At 32.9% G+C, this 19,640-nt stretch overlaps 1 protein-coding gene across 4 annotated transcripts in view; it reads left to right on the top strand.

Moving 5' to 3' along the window:
* med23 (mediator complex subunit 23) overlaps positions 1-19,640 on the top strand; it is a 96,831-nt gene that overhangs the window by 13,095 nt on the left and 64,096 nt on the right. For all 4 annotated transcript variants that reach the window (XM_069887024.1, XM_069887021.1, XM_069887022.1 and 1 more), the window contains 6 exons: positions 163-250; positions 370-494; positions 1,726-1,837; positions 2,126-2,224; positions 2,512-2,613; positions 18,406-18,475. In XM_069887024.1, the coding sequence (XP_069743125.1) occupies positions 163-250; positions 370-494; positions 1,726-1,837; positions 2,126-2,224; positions 2,512-2,613; positions 18,406-18,475 (596 nt within the window). The remainder of the gene's footprint in view (positions 1-162; positions 251-369; positions 495-1,725; positions 1,838-2,125; positions 2,225-2,511; positions 2,614-18,405; positions 18,476-19,640) is intronic.

The following is a 19,640-nucleotide window of genomic DNA, read 5'->3' as shown; positions in this document are numbered from 1 at the left end:
ATTTTGCAGTGAGAAGGGAACTGCAATAAAGATTTTACAAACTTTTGTTTGCAGTTTGCAATTATTTCCTTACAGAACTTGATAATCTTTTTTCAATATTTGAGTGTATTTGTTTATGTCTATATCTGAAGCCAACTATTATTTTTAAACAATCTTTCACAGTATGTTTATGGACACAGCTGAGGATGAGAGAACCAAGCTGATCAGTTGTCTTGGAGCATTCAGACAACTTTGGGTGACACTTCCTCAGGTTAGATAAAGGTTAAATCAGGATATACCTGAAGAATACTTCATTTACTATTAACTTTTTACATAATTCTACATGAAAGTTCTGCATATGGTACATTGATAAATACTTTTGAATGCCAGGAATCTCACGAACAATGTGTGCAGTGGATTGTTCGCTTCATCCATGGACAGCACAACCCCAAGAGGATTTCCTTTCTGTATGACTGCTTAGCTATGGCAGTTGAAAGTGGACTTCTGCCACCCAGGTATAACTGAAAGGGAAAACCACAAAATGCTTTAATTATTTGTGGGTGAAATTATTTAAAAGTAACAATACTTGATTTGATTTGAAACCATTCTACTTCTGCACGTTACAGCTGTTAATATTTTACTTTTCTCCACTATGTTCAAATGTGACAATTTTGCTATGTTATCAAAAGGAATTTTTGTGATTTGGGAGGTACTCTTGTGAATATTATCTACAGCAAAGTCAACCACATATTTTCCTTGAGCACTTGGGGAATAGTCTCACAGGATTTTTTTTAACATTAAAATTTGTGTTCTTGAATACTATAGTTAGTCTTTGACATTTCGCATTGGCTTACAATGCTATGCAATATACCAATTTCGGGTTGCGTATTCTGCCTGAATCTGATAGGATAGAATCTGTCAGATTTCGGTTGGACATCAAAAATAAAATAAACTTTGGCTTATATCAGATCAACTATAGCAACTCTGAATGCCCTTCGGCTCAGTATAATTGAATGGGCAGAAGAGTGCAAATAGCACAGGAAGCGGCTCCGGTCAAAATGTACTGCTGGATCTGTGTACCTGACTTAAGACTAAAGGGATCCAAACATCAAATATCATTGGTACATCAGGTTGCTTATAAAATCATTCAGCCTTCAGCTTGAATGTTTGATTCTAGCCAAGCTTGAGTCAGGATCTGCTCTGATTTTGTTTATACCTAGGACAATCATTCGTATGGGTGATTTATTTATTTTTAACAAGCACCAACTGTTTACTAGTTTAATGTGCTACTCAAAGCACATCATGACTTCTGTTCAAACTAAGAATTGGTGACTTAGTTTAAAAAAAAGAATGTTTCAAAATATGTTTTGGGTTGATCAGATGACCGGCCTTCAATACTGATTTTAAAAAGATCTGATTTGCTTGAAGAAATTTATATTTCTTCATTCTGAATTGTTTCCCTTTAAAAGATGTTTTTTCCTTCTTCCCTCCATAAACTGAGCAAATATGTAGGGCTGAAATGAAGTATGTTGCATGTTAGCCTATTACTAAAAGTAGTAATTTTTAATTTTTAAAAAAATCCACGTTTCTCCAAAATAGGTCATTTTGAGTTAAATTTGGAGCACTGGCATCTTTAGGAATGATAGAAAAGTCTATAATCTGTGAACTAGCTCAATGTATTTAATACAATGATTTGGTTCATTTTGTGCAAACATTTTAAAGTGATTTACTATATTTGTTTTCCAGATTAGTTTGTGAATCTCTAATCAACTCCGAAAGTCTGGAATGGGAGAGAATGCAGCTATGGGCTCTAACCTTTAAACTGATTCGAAAAATAATAGGAGGTGTTGACTACAAGGTACTATGTAAAGAACTGATTAATTCACCTTGGTGCTGGTAGCAATCTAATTTTGTATATTTAAACAAACATGTTTTTTAAATAAAAGTATTTTATATTATTATAATTTAAATTATCTTTTTTTTTGGTAATGGTAGAAATTCTAATGTGATTTTTTTATTGTAATATTAGAAACCTTAGCTGTGTTCTTAAAGTTAATAAAGGTTCATCTCTTTATACATTGGGTGAGTAGATTTCAGACAATATGTGTCAATACTAATATTTATGCATAATTTAATCTCTTTTCAGGGTGTAAGAGATCTACTGAAAGCCATTTTAGAGAAAATCCAAACAATTCCTAACACAGTCAGCTCTGCTGTTGTTCAGCAATTGCAGACAGCCAAAGATGTAAGTTTTTGGTACATCTTTTCCCATAATTGAAGCTCATTTTTAAGGTAGAAATTGGAGTTTGTCTTAACCTGTGCTGATATTTTAAAGATGAGCAGGGATATAAGTATTGTACAGCTTGTTTTTATTTCCTCTGAAAATCATGTCCTTTGATATTTAACATAACAGATATGAATGCCATCAGTAGACTGGTCCATTTAGGTTTCCAGCAAGTGCAAATGTTTTGATCACCTTGAATATTTTTGTTCTGGCTATATAATAGCTGTTCCTTTCTTTGATCTTTCCAGGTAGTGGCATATATACTCGACAGAAATGCTTGTCTTTTACCAGCATATTTTGCAGTTACTGAAATTAGGAAGCTTTATCCTGAAGGAAAATTGTCTCATTGGGTAAGATACTCATGCTGCATTTTTGCTATCACGTCAATAAACTGTTGATACATTTAATGTTTCATGATTCTGGTGCAAAGTGAGTAAATAAAAGAAACTCACAAGGACACAATAAAATAGGAACAGGAAAAGGTCACCTGCCTCCTCAAGCTGGTCTTTTGTTCAATGCATCTGATATACCCAAGTCCTTGACTATTTTTGTGTGCCAGTTCCACATAGCTCTCTATTTCTGCAACCTTTCCAAAATGATCTGCCTCTGCTGATCTAGGTTCCACAGATTCTTCATCCTCTGCAAGAAGAAATTCTTATGCATTGTAACTTTGTCCCTTCATTCAAGACTTTCCCACTAATGGAAACATCTAAACAACAACCTTGTCACCTAATTTTAGGATTTTCACGTTGCTTCATTCTTCTAAGCTCTTAAGGAGTACAGATGTAATTTTTGTTTTAAAGCCAAATACCCTGCTGGAAGAACTCTGCCAAGCAGCAGCAAGGGGAGTAGATTGGAAGATGCCAGATAAAAGGGGAGAGAGCCAAGAAAAACAAAAGGATCAGGTGAAGGAAGATGAGACATAGGGTGGAGTGGGTGAATAGAAGACAAAGGTTGCCAGTGCTAGAAGATACTGAAGGTAAAAAAAAACTGAGAATGGTGTTATAAAGAGTTGCTTGCCATTTCAACTCCCCATTCCCACACTGAAATATCTCCATTGTAAGTTTGAGGCTCAATGTAAACAATAAGAACAATTCTGCTGGCTCCAGCCTGATGTATCCTTTCTGCTCATCCTGATCCCTAACTTTTTTCTGTCCCCTCTCCCACTCACCCACACCCCTACCAATTCTCATGCCCTCTCTATTTGGTCCACCTGCCTTCACCCCATCTCTTCATTGGATTCTTCTTCTGTCTCTGCCCCTTTACACTGCCTTCTACATTTCTCCTCCTTTGATAAAGGGCTTTGGCATGAATCATTGACCATTTGTTTTCTCCCACTGATATTGCTTTACCCACTGGGTTCTTCCAAGAGACAGTAGTTGGCTTCAGATTCTGGCATCTGTGCTCTCTTGTGTGTTTCTAATTTTTTTTAAGCTCCTCTCAATTAAAACTTTTTTTAAAATATTTTTTTATTTTTCACACTGTGAACCATATAAACCAAAATATATACAAACATTTCTCATTAAATATACAGTGGCATTTTCTCCCTTTTTTCCCTCCTACCCTCCCTCCCCCCTTCCCACTCCCCTCCAAAACCAATAAATATTCAACATATACAATACAATAAAACCATAAAACAATGTCTTCACACAATGAAAAATAAACAAGAAACATGTGTCATCTACTTTTACACACTGAATCAAGTCGTTTTGTCTTCTTATCATTTTAGGGAGCGGAGGTCCGAGGCAAGCCCTCTCTGTCATGTTCCATGTGTGGAACATTATACATTTTTTTGCTACTGCTAAGGCTATCATAATAAATCTTTTTTGCACTTTATCCAATTTGAGGCCTAATTCCTTACTTAAAAGAAAGATCTCTGGATTTTTTGGTATGTTATTTTTTTGTGATTTTATTTAATATCTGATTTAGATCTTCCCAAAACATATTCACTTTCGAACATGCCCAAATTGCATGTACTGTTGTTCCCATTACCTTCTTACAGCAAAAACATCTATCTGATTATGTTGGATCCCATTCTTTTAACTTTTGAGGCGTGATATATAACCCTGTGTAACCAATTATACTGTATCATGCTTATTGTATTCTTCATAGTTCCAGAACATAACTTTTCCCATGCTTCATTTTTTATCTTTATGTTTAAATCCTTTTCCCACTTTTGTTTAGGTTTATAGCTTATTTCATCATTTTCCTTATCTTGCAGCTTAATGTTACATGTTCGTTATAAATCTTTTAATTATCATTGTGTCTGTAATCACATATTCAAAGCTGCTTCCTTCTGGTAATCACAATCTGTTTCCCAATTTATCCTTTAAATAAGATTTCAGTTGATGATATGCAAACATAGTACCATTCCGTATTTGTACTTCAACTGTTCAAATGTTAATAAATTATTTCCCAAAAAACAATTTTCAATTCTTTTGATTCCTTTTCTCTCCCATTCTCTAAAGGAAAAGTTATCTATTGTAAAAGGGATTAATTAGTGGGTTTTATGTCAATAACAATTTTGGTATTTGGTAATTCAATTTTTTTTCCTTTCTAAGTGGATCTTCTTCCATATATTAAGTAAATGATGCAATATTGGTGAGCTTTTATATTGCACCAGCTTTTCATCCCACTTATAAAGTATATGTTCTGGTACCCTCTCCCCTATTTTATCTAGTTCTATCTTAGTCCAGTCTGGTTTTTCCCTTGTCTGGTAAAAATATGATAAATACTTTAATTGTGCGGCTCTATAATAATTTTTAAAGTTTGTTAACTGCAAACCACCTTGGTTATACCTCTCTGTTAATTTATCTAACACTACCCTAGGTCCCCCCCCCCCCCCTTTCCATAAGAATTTCCTTATTATTCTCTAGTTCATTAAAGAATTTCTCTGTTAAGAAAATTGGTAAAGATTGAAATAAGTATTGTATCCTTGGTAAATACATTTTAATGCAATTTACCCTCCCTATCAATGTTCGTGATAATTCTTTCCAATGTTCTAAGTCTTCCTACAATTTCTTTATTAGTGGCTGATAATTTAGTTTGTACAAGTGGCTTAAGTTATTATCTAACCTGATACCTAGGTATCAGATTGCATGTGCTTGCCATTTAAATGGTAATTCTTTTTTAAATTTTGTATAATCCGCGTTACTCATTGGCATTACTTCACTTTTATTTGCATTGATCTTGTACCCCGATATTTCTCCATATTCCTTCAATTTCTTATGTAATTCTTTTATTGATATTTTTGGTTCTGTTAGGTATACTGTGATGTCATCTGCAAATAAGCTGATTTTATACTCCTTCTCCTTTATTTTTATCCCTTTTATTTTATTTTCTGTTCTTATCAGTTCTGCCAATAGTTGTATTGCTAAGGCGAACAATAATGGGGATAATGGACATCCCTGTCTAGCTGACCTACTTATTTCAAATTGGTTCGATACATATCCATTTACAGTTACCTTCGCCAATGGTCCATTATATAATGCTTTAATCCAATTAATATATTTTTCTGGTAGATTGAACCTCTGTAGTACTTTGAATAAATAATTCCATTCTACCCTGTCAAAGGCTTTTTCTGCGTCTAAAGCTACAGCCACTGTTGGCTTCTTATTTCCTTGAACTGCATGAATTAAATTAACAAGTTTACAGACATTATCCGCTGTTCGTCTTTTCTTAATAAATTCAGTTTGATCTTGTTTTACTATTTTTGGTACACAATCAGCCGATCTGTTTGCAAATAATTTCGCTATTATTTTATAATCTGAGTTAAGTAGAGATTATTGGTCTGTATGATGTTAATGGATATGCTGGTGTTAATGGATCCTTCCCTGTCTTTTAATTACTGTAATTATTGCTGTCTTACATGAATCTTGCAAGTTTTGTGTTTCTTCTATCTGGTTCATTACTTCCAGGAGAGGAGGAATTAATAACTCTTAAAATGTTTTATAGAATTCTATTGGGAATCCATCCTCTCCTGGTGTTTTATTGTTCGGCAGCTTTTTTTTAATATATCCTGTACTTCCTCTATTTCAAATGGTTTTATCAGTTTGTTTTGTTCCTCTTGCATTTTTAGCAGTTCAATTTTAGCTAAAAACTCTTCTATTTTATCATCTTTCCCCTCATTCTCAGTTTGGCATAATTGTTCATAAAATTCCTTAAAAATTTTTATTAATCTCTATTGGGTTATATGTAATTTGTTTGTGCTTTTTTCTTGATGTCAATACAGTTCTTTTAGCTTGTTCTGTTTTAAGTTGCCAGGCTAATATTTTGTGTTTTTTTTTCCCAGTTTGTAATACTTTTGCTTTATTTTCATTATGTTCTTCTCCAAATTGTATGGTTGTAATGTTTCAAATTTTATTTTTTTGTCTGCCAATTTTCTCCTTTTCATTACATCATCCCTTTTTACTAGTTCCTTTTCTGTAATTACTATCTCCCTTTTCAACTGCTCTATTTCCCGATTGTAGTCCTTTTTCATCTTAGTTACATAACTTATTATCTGTCCTCTGATGAATGTTTTCATTGCGTCCCATAATATAAATTTGTGTTTCATTGATTCAGTGTTCATTTCAAAATATATTTTAATTTGGGGTTCAGTAAACTCTCTGAATTCCTGCCTTTTAAGTAGCATGGTGTTTAATCTCCATCTACATGTTCTTGGTGGGATGTCCTCCAGTTCTATTGCTAATAACAGGGATGAATGATCAGATAGTAGTCTAGCTTTATACTCAGTTTTCCTAACTCTCCCTTGAATATGGGCCGACAACAAAAACCTATCAATCCTTAAGTATATTTTATGCCTACTCGAATAATATGAATATTCCTTCTCTCTTGGGTGTTGTTTCCTCCATATATCCATAAGTTTATTTTCCTGCATTGATTTAACCATAAATTTGGCTACTTTATTATTTTTGCTTGTCTTTTGTCCAGTTTTATCCAACATTGGATCCAAATTAAGGTTAAAATCTCCTCCTATCAATATATTTCCTTGTGTATCTACAATCTTCAAAAAAATATCCTGCATAAACTTTTGATCCTCCTCATTAGGTGCATATATATTGAGCAAATTCCAAAATTCTGAGTATATCTGACACTTTTTCATTACATACCTCCCTACTGGATTTATTATTTCCTCCTCTATTTTGATTGATACATTTTTATTAATTAATATGGCTACACCTCTAGATTTTGAATTATAGGATGCTGCCATTACGTGTCCTACCTAGTCTCTCTTTAATTTATGTTCCACTTCAGTTAGATGTGTTTCCTGCACTAATGCTTTATCTATTTTATCTTTTTTCAGTAAATTTAATAGCCTCTTCCTTTTAATTTGGTTATGTTTATAGTCATATAGTTCAACATGGCCATCTTATATCTTGTTTACACCTCATTTCTGCTTCCTCACCACCTCCATCCCCCTTTTCCCCATTTTCATCTCTGTTTTCCCTTTTTAAACTCAATGTATGACAACACATTTAAAACATAAAACACTCCAACAATTCCCACACCCAATATTACTTTAAACCCAAATGCCCTCCCCCCCCCCCCCCCCCCCCCCCTCTGAGTTGCCCCTTATCCCTTGCTGGGCAACCACAACTCCCCTTTCCATTTGGATTGCGATCTTGTTCACAAGCGTCAACTGATTTCGCAGTGACGGTTATTTTCTCCCCCCCCCCAACCCCCCACAGAAAACACTTTTTTTTACACACATAACAAAGCTCTCCCTTTTTTCCCCCTTACTTCTTACTTCCTTCCTGTCTCTTTTCCCTCTTTAATTCTTTACATATACATTGTTTTTACATCTATCGCCGTTTTTCATTCTTATTAAATTTCTTCATCTCTCCTGTCCTGCAAGCACTCTGCGAATTCTTGTGCTTTCTCCGCATCCGAGAACAGTCTGTTTTGCTTCCCGTGTATAAATATGTTAAGCACGGCTGGATGTATTAACATGAATTTATAACCTTTTTTCCATAGGATCAATTTTGCTGTATTAAACTGCTTCCTCTTCTTGAAGAGTTCAAAATTTATGTCTGGGTAAAAAAAATATTTTTTGACCCTTATATTCCAATGTTTATTATCTTCTCTAATTTTATTCCTTGCCCGCTCCAATATATTTTCTCTTTGTCGTATATCTCAAAAATTTTACTATGATGGATCTTGGTTTTTGATATATCTGCGGTTTCGGAGCTAGTGCTCTGTGTGCCCTTTCTATTTCCATTTCTTCCTGCATTTCTGTTATTCCCAGGACCTTCGGGATCCATTCTTTTATAAATTCCTTCATGTCTGTGCCTTCTTTACCCTCCTTCAGGCCCACTATTTTTATGTTGTTTCGCCTACTATAATTTTCCAACATATCAATTTTCTGAGATAACAACTCCTGTGTCTCTTTAATTTTTTGTCACTTTCTTCCAATTTTCCGCTTAAGCCATTTACTTCCATTTCTACAGCCGTTTCTCGTTCTTCCACATTTTCTACTCTTTTCCCTATTTCTGTCATGACTAGTTCTAATCTTTGCATTTTATCTTCTGTCCTTTTCATTTTTCTTTTAATTGCACTAAATTCTAATGACAACCATTCTTTTAGTGATCTCATTTGTTATTCAGAAAAAGCTTTATCTATATTTTGTCCATCTGTTTTACCTTCTATTTCTCTGAAAAGATCTTGGTCTTCTTCTTCCTCTTCTTCTGTGTCTGTACCTGTGTTTGTGTCTTCTTCTCTTCTTTGTATCTGTGTCTCTTCTGATTTTCCTGATGAGTTGCTTGTATTACTTTGTCGGGCCTCTTCTTGCTGAGCCTCTTGCTGTTGGTCCTCCCCTTTTGGGCTGCTCATCTGTCAGGCCTCCTGCTACTGCTCCTCTTGCCGTTCACCCCGTCTACTTTCTTCCTCACCTGGTTCCTCACTCCCTCTCCTGCTGCCTTCCTCATCTTCCAGCTGAGAGCCCTGGTGTCAGGTGTCCCTCAGCTGGTTGCGCTGTGGTTGCCCGCTCCTCTGATGAGCCCCCCTCCCGTCGGTGTTTTATTTTACCTTTGATTGCGCGACTGCAGCTGCGCACTTTTGTTTGACTCAGAGAGACATTTTTGCAGTCAGGGGGTCGCAACTCAGCAGGGCCGGCACCAACATTGGAGATCAGGCGCTTTGCCACCACAGCTCCCTGTTCCTTCGTGCAGGTAAGGCCTTCTTTCTTTTCCGGTGACTTTTTTTTCCCGTTGTTTTTACTTTTTCCTTCTTGGGTGCCATCTTTCTCTTCTCTGCAACTTTATTTTCTATTTCTTATATTTTATATTTGTTGAGCTTTGTCTTTTCTTGACTTTTTTTCTGGAGAGGGCTGGTTTTACCCTACCGGCCACTACTCCATCACGTGACTCCTCCCTCAATGAAGAATTGATAGTCATTTTCTTCTAGGTTTCCTATAATGGTGATGTATTTTTTTTAAACAAGCAGACAAAAACTGTATACTTTATGACCTCACTTGTATCCTGTACAATTGATTCCATATCCTTCTGTTTTCAAGCTCCAACCCCTTGCAGTGGTTCAATTTCATTTCTTGCATGCTTACATTTTATGTTACTCTTTTTTTTTTGAAGACTTTATTAAAAATTTTATAACATGAATACAATAGAGAATTACATTTAAAGAAAAATTTAAAAAAAATTAAAATGGTATGATTACAATATTACATCAGAAAACTACACAAAATAACCCCCCCCCCCGTTAATTGTAACACAATATTAGTGATCTAACTTAAAATTAGTCCAGCCCTCCCCCCCCAAAATAAAGAGTGAAGAGTTAATAAAATTAAGAATATATATGGAAAAAAATACCCACTTACAAAAAAAGAGATAAAACTTAACCTAAAAAAAATTCTAACAACAAAAAATTTTTTTTATCAATACTAAAATATCACTTAAACATATATTTAAATCAAACTTAAATGCATATAATTAGCAAATGGAGTCCACTTTAACTATTAAAAGAAATCCCATCCTGAATTGAAAAAGATGTCCTTTCCATAGTCAAACAAAATTTCATCTCCAAATACCACTTATCTAAAGTTAATATATTTTTATCTTTCCAAGTAAGTGCTATACATTTCTTAGCCATGACTAAAGCTAAATAGATAAAGGAAATCTGATAATCCTCTAAACCTAAATCAATTAATGATTGCATGTTCCCTAATAAAAATATATCGGGATCTAATACAAGATGGATATTATATAAACTGTTAAAAATAGATTGAATACCTTTCCAAAACTGTTGCAATCGATCACAAAGCCAAACAGTATGCAAAAAAGTATTGGCCATCTGATCACATCGAAAACAAGAATCCAACTTACTAAGACCAAATTTTTGTAATTTCTCCGGCGTTAAATATAGCTGATGAATAAAATTATAATTAATCATCGCTAGTCTAGCATTAATTAATTTCCGAATACTATTCTGACAAATTTCCATCCAAGCTTCTTCAGCTATTTTATGTCCTAAATCTTTTTCCCATTTCAACTTATCTTTATCCCAGTCTTTTTTACTATCAATTTCTTGTAAAATACAATACAAATCAGATATATATCTCTTTTTTGGTATTGAAAGTACATATTCTTCAAAACTAGATTCAGGTAATAAAATCATATGTCGACCACATAACTGTTTTACAAAAGATCTTAATTGATAATATACAAATATAGAATTTCCACTAATACCATATTTCCTTTGTAATTCGTCAAAGGAACAAAAACAACCCTCAGAAAAACAATCAGATAAATTTTTTATTCCCTTCTTTTCCCATTGTTTCAAAGTGGCATTGGAGACCGTAAAAGGAACAAGTTGATTATTATATAATGGCAATCTTCCAGAATATATATTTTTAAGTCCCAATTTTTTAAGTTTACTTGTCCATAAATTCAATAAATGTTTCAATATTGGCACATCGTAGGTTCGTAGTAAATTTTTATTCCATCGAAACAAAAACTCATGAGGAAATTTTTCTAAAATAACCGCCATTTCTATCTTTACCCAACTAGGTGGGTCGTCCATATTCATTAATGCACTAAGAAATTTAAATTGAGCTGCTTCATAATAATGCTGAAAATTCGGTAATCTTAAACCTCCAAATTGAAAATCCCACATCAATTTTCTCATTGCTACTCTCGGAAATTTTCCCTTCCATAAGAATTCTCTAATCGCTTTATATAAGTCCTTAAAAAAACTTTTTTTTTAAAAATAAGGAATTGATTGAAACAGATATTGTATTCTAGGAAAAATATTCATTTTTATGGTATTAATCCTCCCTAGTAAACCCAAAGGTAGATCCCTCCACCGAATCAAATCTAATTTAATCCTTTTTATTAAAGGAAGATAATTAATTGAGTATAATTCTTGAAATTTCGTATTAACATTAATTCCTAAATATTTAATTTGTGTAGTCCACTTCAAATTTGTAATATTTTTATACACTGAATAATCATCTTTACAAATTGGCAAAATTTCACTTTTAGCTCAATTTACTTTATAACCAGATAATTGGCCATAAATTTCTAAACATTCTTGAATTGCAGGTAAAGAAGTATCCAGATCCACCAAATATAATAAAACATCATCAGCAAATAAATCAATCTTGTATTCCTCATTCAGAACTCTCATACCTTTAACATTTTCATTTTGACGTATTAATTGTGCTAAAGGTTCAATAACTATAGCAAATAAAGCAGGTGACAACGGACATCCTTGTCTAGTAGATCTTGTCAAACTAAAAGATTCTGAAATTTGGCCATTAACAGCAATTCTAGCCTTCGGGCTATTATATAAAGCCTTTATCAATCCAATAAATGAAGAACCAAAACTAAATTTCTCAAGTACTTTGAACAAAAACTTCCATTCCACTCTATCAAAAGCCTTTTCTGCATCCAATGAAACCACTATTGGATAATTCAACTGAAATTTAGATTTATTTATCAAGGTTATTAACCGTAAAATATTATCTGACGCATACCTATTTTTTATAAATCCCGTTTGATCACCGTGTATAATTTTAGGCAGATATTGAGCTAATCTATTAGCCATAATTTTAGCTACAATTTTATAATCTACATTTAACAACGATATTGGTCTATAAGAAGAAACCTGTAAAGGGTCTTTATCTTTGTTTGGTATAACCGTAATTATTGCGTTAGAACAAGACTCAGGTAATTGAAAAGTATTATAAGTTTGTTGTAATACATCCTTATAAATAGAAGATACATCAACATAAAAAACTTTATAAAACTCTATAGAAAACCCATCTTCACCAGGTGCCTTTCCATTCGGCATATCTCTTATTGCCATTTCTATTTCATCGTCTGTAAAAGTTTATCTAACTCTTGTCTATCTTCTTGATTCAATTGTGGCAAGTTAATATTTTTCAAGAAAGAATCTATTGCATCTCCAGTTACATCTTTTCATTCTGAAGTGTACAATTGTTTATAGAAATTACAAAATTCCTCATTAATCTCCTTTTGATTAAAAGTAATACCTCATTTCTTTCTAATCGCTGGTACAATCCTAGATAATTGTTCCTTTTTTAATTGCCATGACAAAACTTTATGAGCTTTCTCATCCCATTCATAAAACTTATGCTTAGTTCGATTCATTAAACATTCAAACCGATATGTTTGTAATTCATTATATTTAAATTTTAAATTAGTTAATTGATTCTTTTGCGTTTCGGTAGCATGTTTTTGAAATTTTTCAGTAGCAGTTATCTTTTTCTCTAAGTCTTCAATCTCTTTAATTCTCTCCTTCTTTACTTTAGAGGCATAACTGATAATTTGGCCTCCCAAAAAAGCTTTCATTGCATCCCATAAAACAAAATGACTAGAAACAGAATTACAGTTAAGACCAATAAAAATTTCAATTTGCTGTTTTAAAAAACTAATAAATTCTGGTTTTTGCAATAGCATAGTATTAAATCTCCATCTTGAAGCTTTCTGAACATCTTGTGAACTCAAATATTCTAATAATAGTAATGAATGATCTGAAACCAATCTAGCCTTATACTCCGCAGATGTAACCCTATCCTGCAAATGTGCTGATATTAAAAAATAATCAATTCTAGAAAAAGAATTATGTCGCGAGGAATAAAAAGAAAAATCTTTCTCTATAGGATTAACTCTTCGCCAAATATCAATTAAATTCAAATCTGCCATCATATTAGTCACTTGAATTGCCATCTTAGACTTCTTAATTACTCTTGGATACTTATCCAATAAAGGCTCCAACACCACATTCAAATCTCCCCCAATCATCACATTAGAGTTCGATTGTCCAAGGAATGAAGACATATCCACAACAAAAACTGTATCTTCAACATTAGGAGCATAAACATCAAGCAAAGTCCATGCCTCATTAAAGATTGTACAATTTAATTTTAATAATCTTCCACCATTTTTCTCTTCGTTCTGTAACTGGAATGGTAGATTCTTATGTACCAAAATTGCCACACCTTTTGCCTTAGAATTAAACGAAGAATAAAAAAACTTGCCCAACCCATTCACATTTGAGTTTCAAATGTTCCTTATCTGTTAAATGAGTTTCCTGTAAAAAAGCAACATCAACTTTTAATTTTTTTAAATAAGCAAGTACCTTCTTATGCTTAATAGGACATTTTATGTTACTCAATCAAACCTAATCACCTCTGTTCCACTACTTTGCACTCCTTGTGTTTCCTACCAAAGTACATTTTACACTTTCCTTCATTAAATTTAATTTCCCATTATTGCCCAGTCACTTCACCTCTATGCATCCAATTAGAAAGTTTAAATATCCTCATTACTGTGCCCTCCCAGTAAATTTCCTGTCATTGCCAAAGTTGTATAAACTCTGGCCTCTCTTCCAAATCATTAATAAAGATATTAAACTGAGATTCAAGGACTGATCTTTGGACACTGTACTATTTGCAGCTTTCCATTTTGAAAACAACCTGTTTAGTTCTATTCTCAGTCTTCTAAGTGATAACTAATCTTTAATCCTTGTTAACATAGCTCTTTCAATACTGTGAGCACTTATCTTCTACCCTCGCCTATGACATATCGCTGAATTCCTTCTGAAAATCCAGATGTATTGTACCTAAAGATTCTCCTGTATCGATTCTGTCATATCAAAAAAACTCTAGCAAGTTTGTCAAACAAGATTTAGTTTTCTGAAAATTGTGTTTAATTATTTTTTATTTTTTTTAAATGTTCAATCTACATGAAATTACAATGCAAAGTCAAAGAAAATTCATAGATATATACAATCAAATACCAAAACCAAGCTACATGTTGATATACAAAGAAGGAAGAATCAACAAATTATTACAAATTCTGCACTATTGTTTATAAATACAAAATTACACACAGTGACAATCCTTAAAAGTAGGAAACAGGAAAAAAGAGAAAGACCCTCTCCCCAACAGAAAAGAGAAAAAAAGAAAAAGAGTTAATTCTCCCATATGATGTTACAAAATCAACTGTTTCCCAAAAGCATTAATTATATAGATGAAACATCGTGTGATTCATTCAGAGCTTGCAGGATAAATGTCTTGGCATAGACATTGCGAAGGATATTGGAGATAGTAGTATTGGAGACAGTAGTGGTGGGGGGGGGGGGGGAATCATCAAAGGTTAACCCCAAAATATTTTAAATACAGGTTCCATATTTTTAAAAGCATGTTACAATTTCAGAGGTTGTAAGTAATTTTCTCCAGGGACACACAACTATGCATTTCTGACTTCCAGCAGGTCAGTTAACACATTTCAATTGATACTTTGACAGCCTCATTTTAGGACTTGTATGTTCTAATTTTCCTAATAAAAACAATTCTGGCACCTGAGGGTATTGAATTCCAGTAATTTGTTCCAGGAAATTCCCCAAATCTTCCCAGAACGATCTCACTTTAGGGCATGACCAGGTCGAATGCAAAAATGTCCCTATATCTTGACAGCATCAAAAAGATAAATTGGATAATTTCAATGTTTTTAATTTATGCTGAGTAAGGTACAGCTGATGCAAAAAATTATATTGCACCAACCTATGCCTTACATTAATTGTATTGATCATACTGTCCCAACATAGGTAAGATCAGCAAAATGGATCGATTTCTATACCCAAATCCGATTCCCATCTCTCCTGACTTATTTAGCCCTTGTTTAGGGGCTTCAACCTGAAGTAAGAAATGCATTTTTGAGGTAATTTTTTTTGTGATTCCCTTTCAAAACAGAGTCTCTATTTCAGCACATTGTGATAAACTCAGTGTTGGACCTAATTTATCTTTTAAATAAGAACTTAACTGAAAATAGCAGAAAAAGGATTTATTTAAAACTCCAAATGTATTCCTGATTTGTTCAAATGTCATAAATTGACCCTGCTCAAAATAATCTTCAATATATTTGATCCCACTCTGAGACCAAGTTTCTACAATTTTATTATCAATTATAAACAGAATTGATCTAGTTTGAGCTAAAGGTATTTTGGGTGAGAAGCTTTACCTAACACCAATTTGAGTTTATTCCAAATTGTAGTAATATGTTTTAGCAAGAGAGCTTCCTTACCACCATATATAAATTTAGAATTTCATTTATATATATAAAAAAAATCTCCATCCATTTCAAATTTTACCCAAAATGACTTGTCTCATCCCTCAAAGAGGGAGGTGACAAACTTAATTTGGTTGCCAAATTTTTTTTTTAAAAGTCTGGGAGCTTCAGTCTTCCCAGTTCATAATTCCAAGTTAATTTATTGATATAAATGCTGGGAAACTTCCTAATATATTCATTTAAATTCTGAACGAATCATTGTGGAAGTAAAGCAGAAAGGTTTTGGAAAAAATTTAGTAATTTGGGCAATATATTATTTTTTAAACAATTAACCCTTCCAAGCAAAGTAATTGGAAGAGTTATCCATTTATTTAAATCATCGTCAATTTTCCAAAGCAAGGGAAGATAATTTAACCTGTATAACTTCTGTAAATTGTCATCTATCTTAATACCTGACTATTTTTATCTCATTAAACAGCCACTTAAATTGAGAGCCTCTTTTAACATGATTGTAATTCCCAACCCAAGTGGCATAACTTTATGTTCTTCCTTTTATGATATAGATGTATATCAGGAGGTTGAGAAGGATGACAAATTGCTGAGACTCGTGGAGGAAATAATGTGAAAATGAATATAAAACAACACATTGAGCTTTTCTAAATGACAAGCTACTTCCTTAATTATAGTTTCCAGCCTTTTCCCAGCAACAGATATTAAACTAATTGACCTATACTTTCAAACAATTTGTCTCCCTCTTGAACAAGCATCACATTTGTGGTATTTCAAATTAATGGTATCCTTCTACAACTAAAGTGAGCTTTGAAAACCTTCAATCAATAGCTCTTCTATCACTGCAGCTATTTTCTTAGATGCAGACCATCAGATCTTGGTGACTTGTTTACTTTTCATCCTATTAGCTTTTCTAATACTTAGACCCTCTTGATAGCAGTTGTTATAAGTTCTTCTATTCTGTATAATATTAACTTACCTATTAGAATTTCATATTTTGCATCTCTGTAAATACATTAAATTATTTTTTTTCCATTTTTAATTCCCTGGTTTTACTCTTCAAGGATTCCATATTTAACTTAACTACCTTCTTCTTGAAGCTTGTGTTGTTTGGTTTGATGGTTTTTGTGAATTCATTCCCATAATCTTTCTTCTTTTTAGCTCTTTAGTACTCTGCAGGTTCCTGAAACATTTTTAGTTGTCTGGTCTACCACTTGATCCTCAAATTATACATTAAATTCTACCATGTTGTGATCACCGCTCCTTACAGGGTCCTTTAAATAAATGAGGATCAGAATCAGATTTATTGTCATGAATGTACCACGCAATTTGTTGTTTCACAGCAGCAGTATTGCACATTACAGTATTGCTCAAACATGCAGTTCTGCAAATACAATATTAAAAATAAAAATTTAAATTTAATAGATAATTGTTCAAAAGAAGCAAAATTTTGGTTAATGTATAGATCTAGAAAAGATTGGTTACCCATGCTTAGCCACTGAGTATAACTGATATCTTGGACTGAAGGTTTAAAAAAAAGAGTTACGTAGAATAGGGATAATCAATAAAAATCAAAATGTTTTCTGAATTAAAACCAAATTCTAAAAGTGTGTCTAACTACCAATTTTTCAGTTAACTTGGAAGCCAAAAAAGACAAGGATGCTCCAAGTATCGAAAGAAGAGAATACCTTTTAGTCAACTTTATCTCTTGGTCAATCTTGAACCCCCTTGGTATTCATTATGATGAATCCAAATAGTAATACCTATATATCTAATATTTGCTGCCCAGAAATAAAATCTAAAATTAAATAATGCCAAGCCTCCATTTTTAGCCTGAAAACTGACCAAATTGACTGTAAAGTAGCAAAAGTAGTCACTTTTTTTGTTCTTTACAGATTAGGAGGTTCTTATATTTTTTAATGTTGAAGCTTCCCCAGGATATAGATCTGAACTTTATTTGGGATGTATATAATTTTAAACGCTCATGTTCATTGTAGAAGGATTAGAGAAGGTTTCAACCAAAAACCAGGAGTCTGGAATAATCCTATTCAAAAACGTGGTAGAATCAGAAATCCTGATTATATTTAGAAGGTACAGCAAGATTTGAAGAGCTGGAACCAGCAAGACCATTGTCTGAGCTTTGGAAAGTGGGATCAAATTATAAAAGTTCATTTTATTGGCTGGCATGGTTAGAACAAGCCACCTGTGCCGTAAATATGTATACTTGGGTCCATTTTATTATTGTTAAGAGCAAGAATGCCACAATTCTGGGGAATAAGATAGCTTTGGTACATACTGATTTTTTTTTAATGTATAAGAAATGAAGGGATATCTTCATTTTATAAATGTTGAATGATGCGCTGAAAGGTGCAAATAAATGATCTGAATTGGAGTGAGAACTCAATCATATATTGTTACTAATATTCTCTTTAACCTCTCTATAGCAGCATTAAATAGAATCATTCATTGCAGATATTTCATTCATTGTCATTATCTGGTTGATTATTGTTTTAACAACCATCTTATAAATTTCAAAAGAAAAACATTCATTTTCTACAATACTCTGTTTTATAATTTTTATTGTAGTTGCTAGGCAACCTGGCTTCTGATTTTGTGGACAGTTTTAGACCCACAGCACGAATAAACTCCATATGTGGTAAGAGGATCAATGATCTTTTTGAATTCATAAATGCATTATATTGTTGAGTAGCCTAATTTTTAAAATCATGTTCAGTAACAGAAAATAAATAAAACTGATAAAATATGAAACAAAAGTATTTGCCGAAAGATCTCACCCAATCACTCAGCATCTGTGGAAAGAAGAACATAGAGCAGTACAGCACAGCATTGGAACAAACTCCTCAACCCATACGTCAGTGCCAAATATGATGTCCAAATCAAACTAAAATCAATCCTACTGCTTTCACTTGATAGATATCCTTCTATCCCCTTCATATTCATCTGCCTTATTAGTTCTGATGTGGGGTCTTTCACCTGCAATGTTAACTGGGTTTTCTTTGAACAAATGCTGCTTGACTGGCTGAGTTCTTCGAGTATAAATGTTTTTGTGCTATTTTAATTTTAGTTAAGATTTAAAGTTGCCTAATTATTGTAATGTGGGTGATTACTTTTTGGGAAATAAAACTTCTCATTCACCATCTTTTATATGCTAAGGCACAATGTAATTATATGATGGTTCTAGTTTATAATTTATGCAAAACACATGTTTCTTTCACAAAATATTAATGTCACCATAGATGGTTTAGCTCATTTATGACATGAGCATAAGATCTTTGAGAAATGCATCATGCTTGAGGTTTTTGCTTTGGTAATGATAAGTTTAGGAGTAAACAATATAACACAAAATCAAAATTCTGTTTATTATACCCTGAGTATTAAATGAATGTGAGAGTTATCTATTCTGATACTATTTAGCTGCATTTTATTGTTATTTTAAATACTTTCCTTTTCACATGTTCATTTGCTTTCCTGAGAAAAAATGTGGTTTATTTTCATTCACAACCCTTCTGATATTTTACAATGAAATTGATATAATATTAAAAGCTTTAGAATTACATAGCAAGTTGGTTGGCACCTATAAAAAGCTAAATGTGATTGTTTTAAATTAAATAGTTAAAAATTAGAACTGAATTTCTTAGAAAGATGCAGGGAAAATGTGGTGAGAGGCTGAAAATGTTTTGTCAAAATTAGGAGCTGATGTAAATGAACCATTTGCAAGAAGAAATGTGAAGGGTCATAGTTTTACAGCATGGAAACAGGGCTTTCAGTCCAACTTGTCCACACCGACTAAGTTTTCGACC

This window comes from Narcine bancroftii, chromosome 6 (assembly GCF_036971445.1).
Source record: "Narcine bancroftii isolate sNarBan1 chromosome 6, sNarBan1.hap1, whole genome shotgun sequence".
In the NCBI taxonomy this organism is placed as follows: Eukaryota; Metazoa; Chordata; class Chondrichthyes; order Torpediniformes; family Narcinidae; genus Narcine; species Narcine bancroftii.
This window is presented reverse-complemented; position numbering and strand designations above follow the sequence as displayed.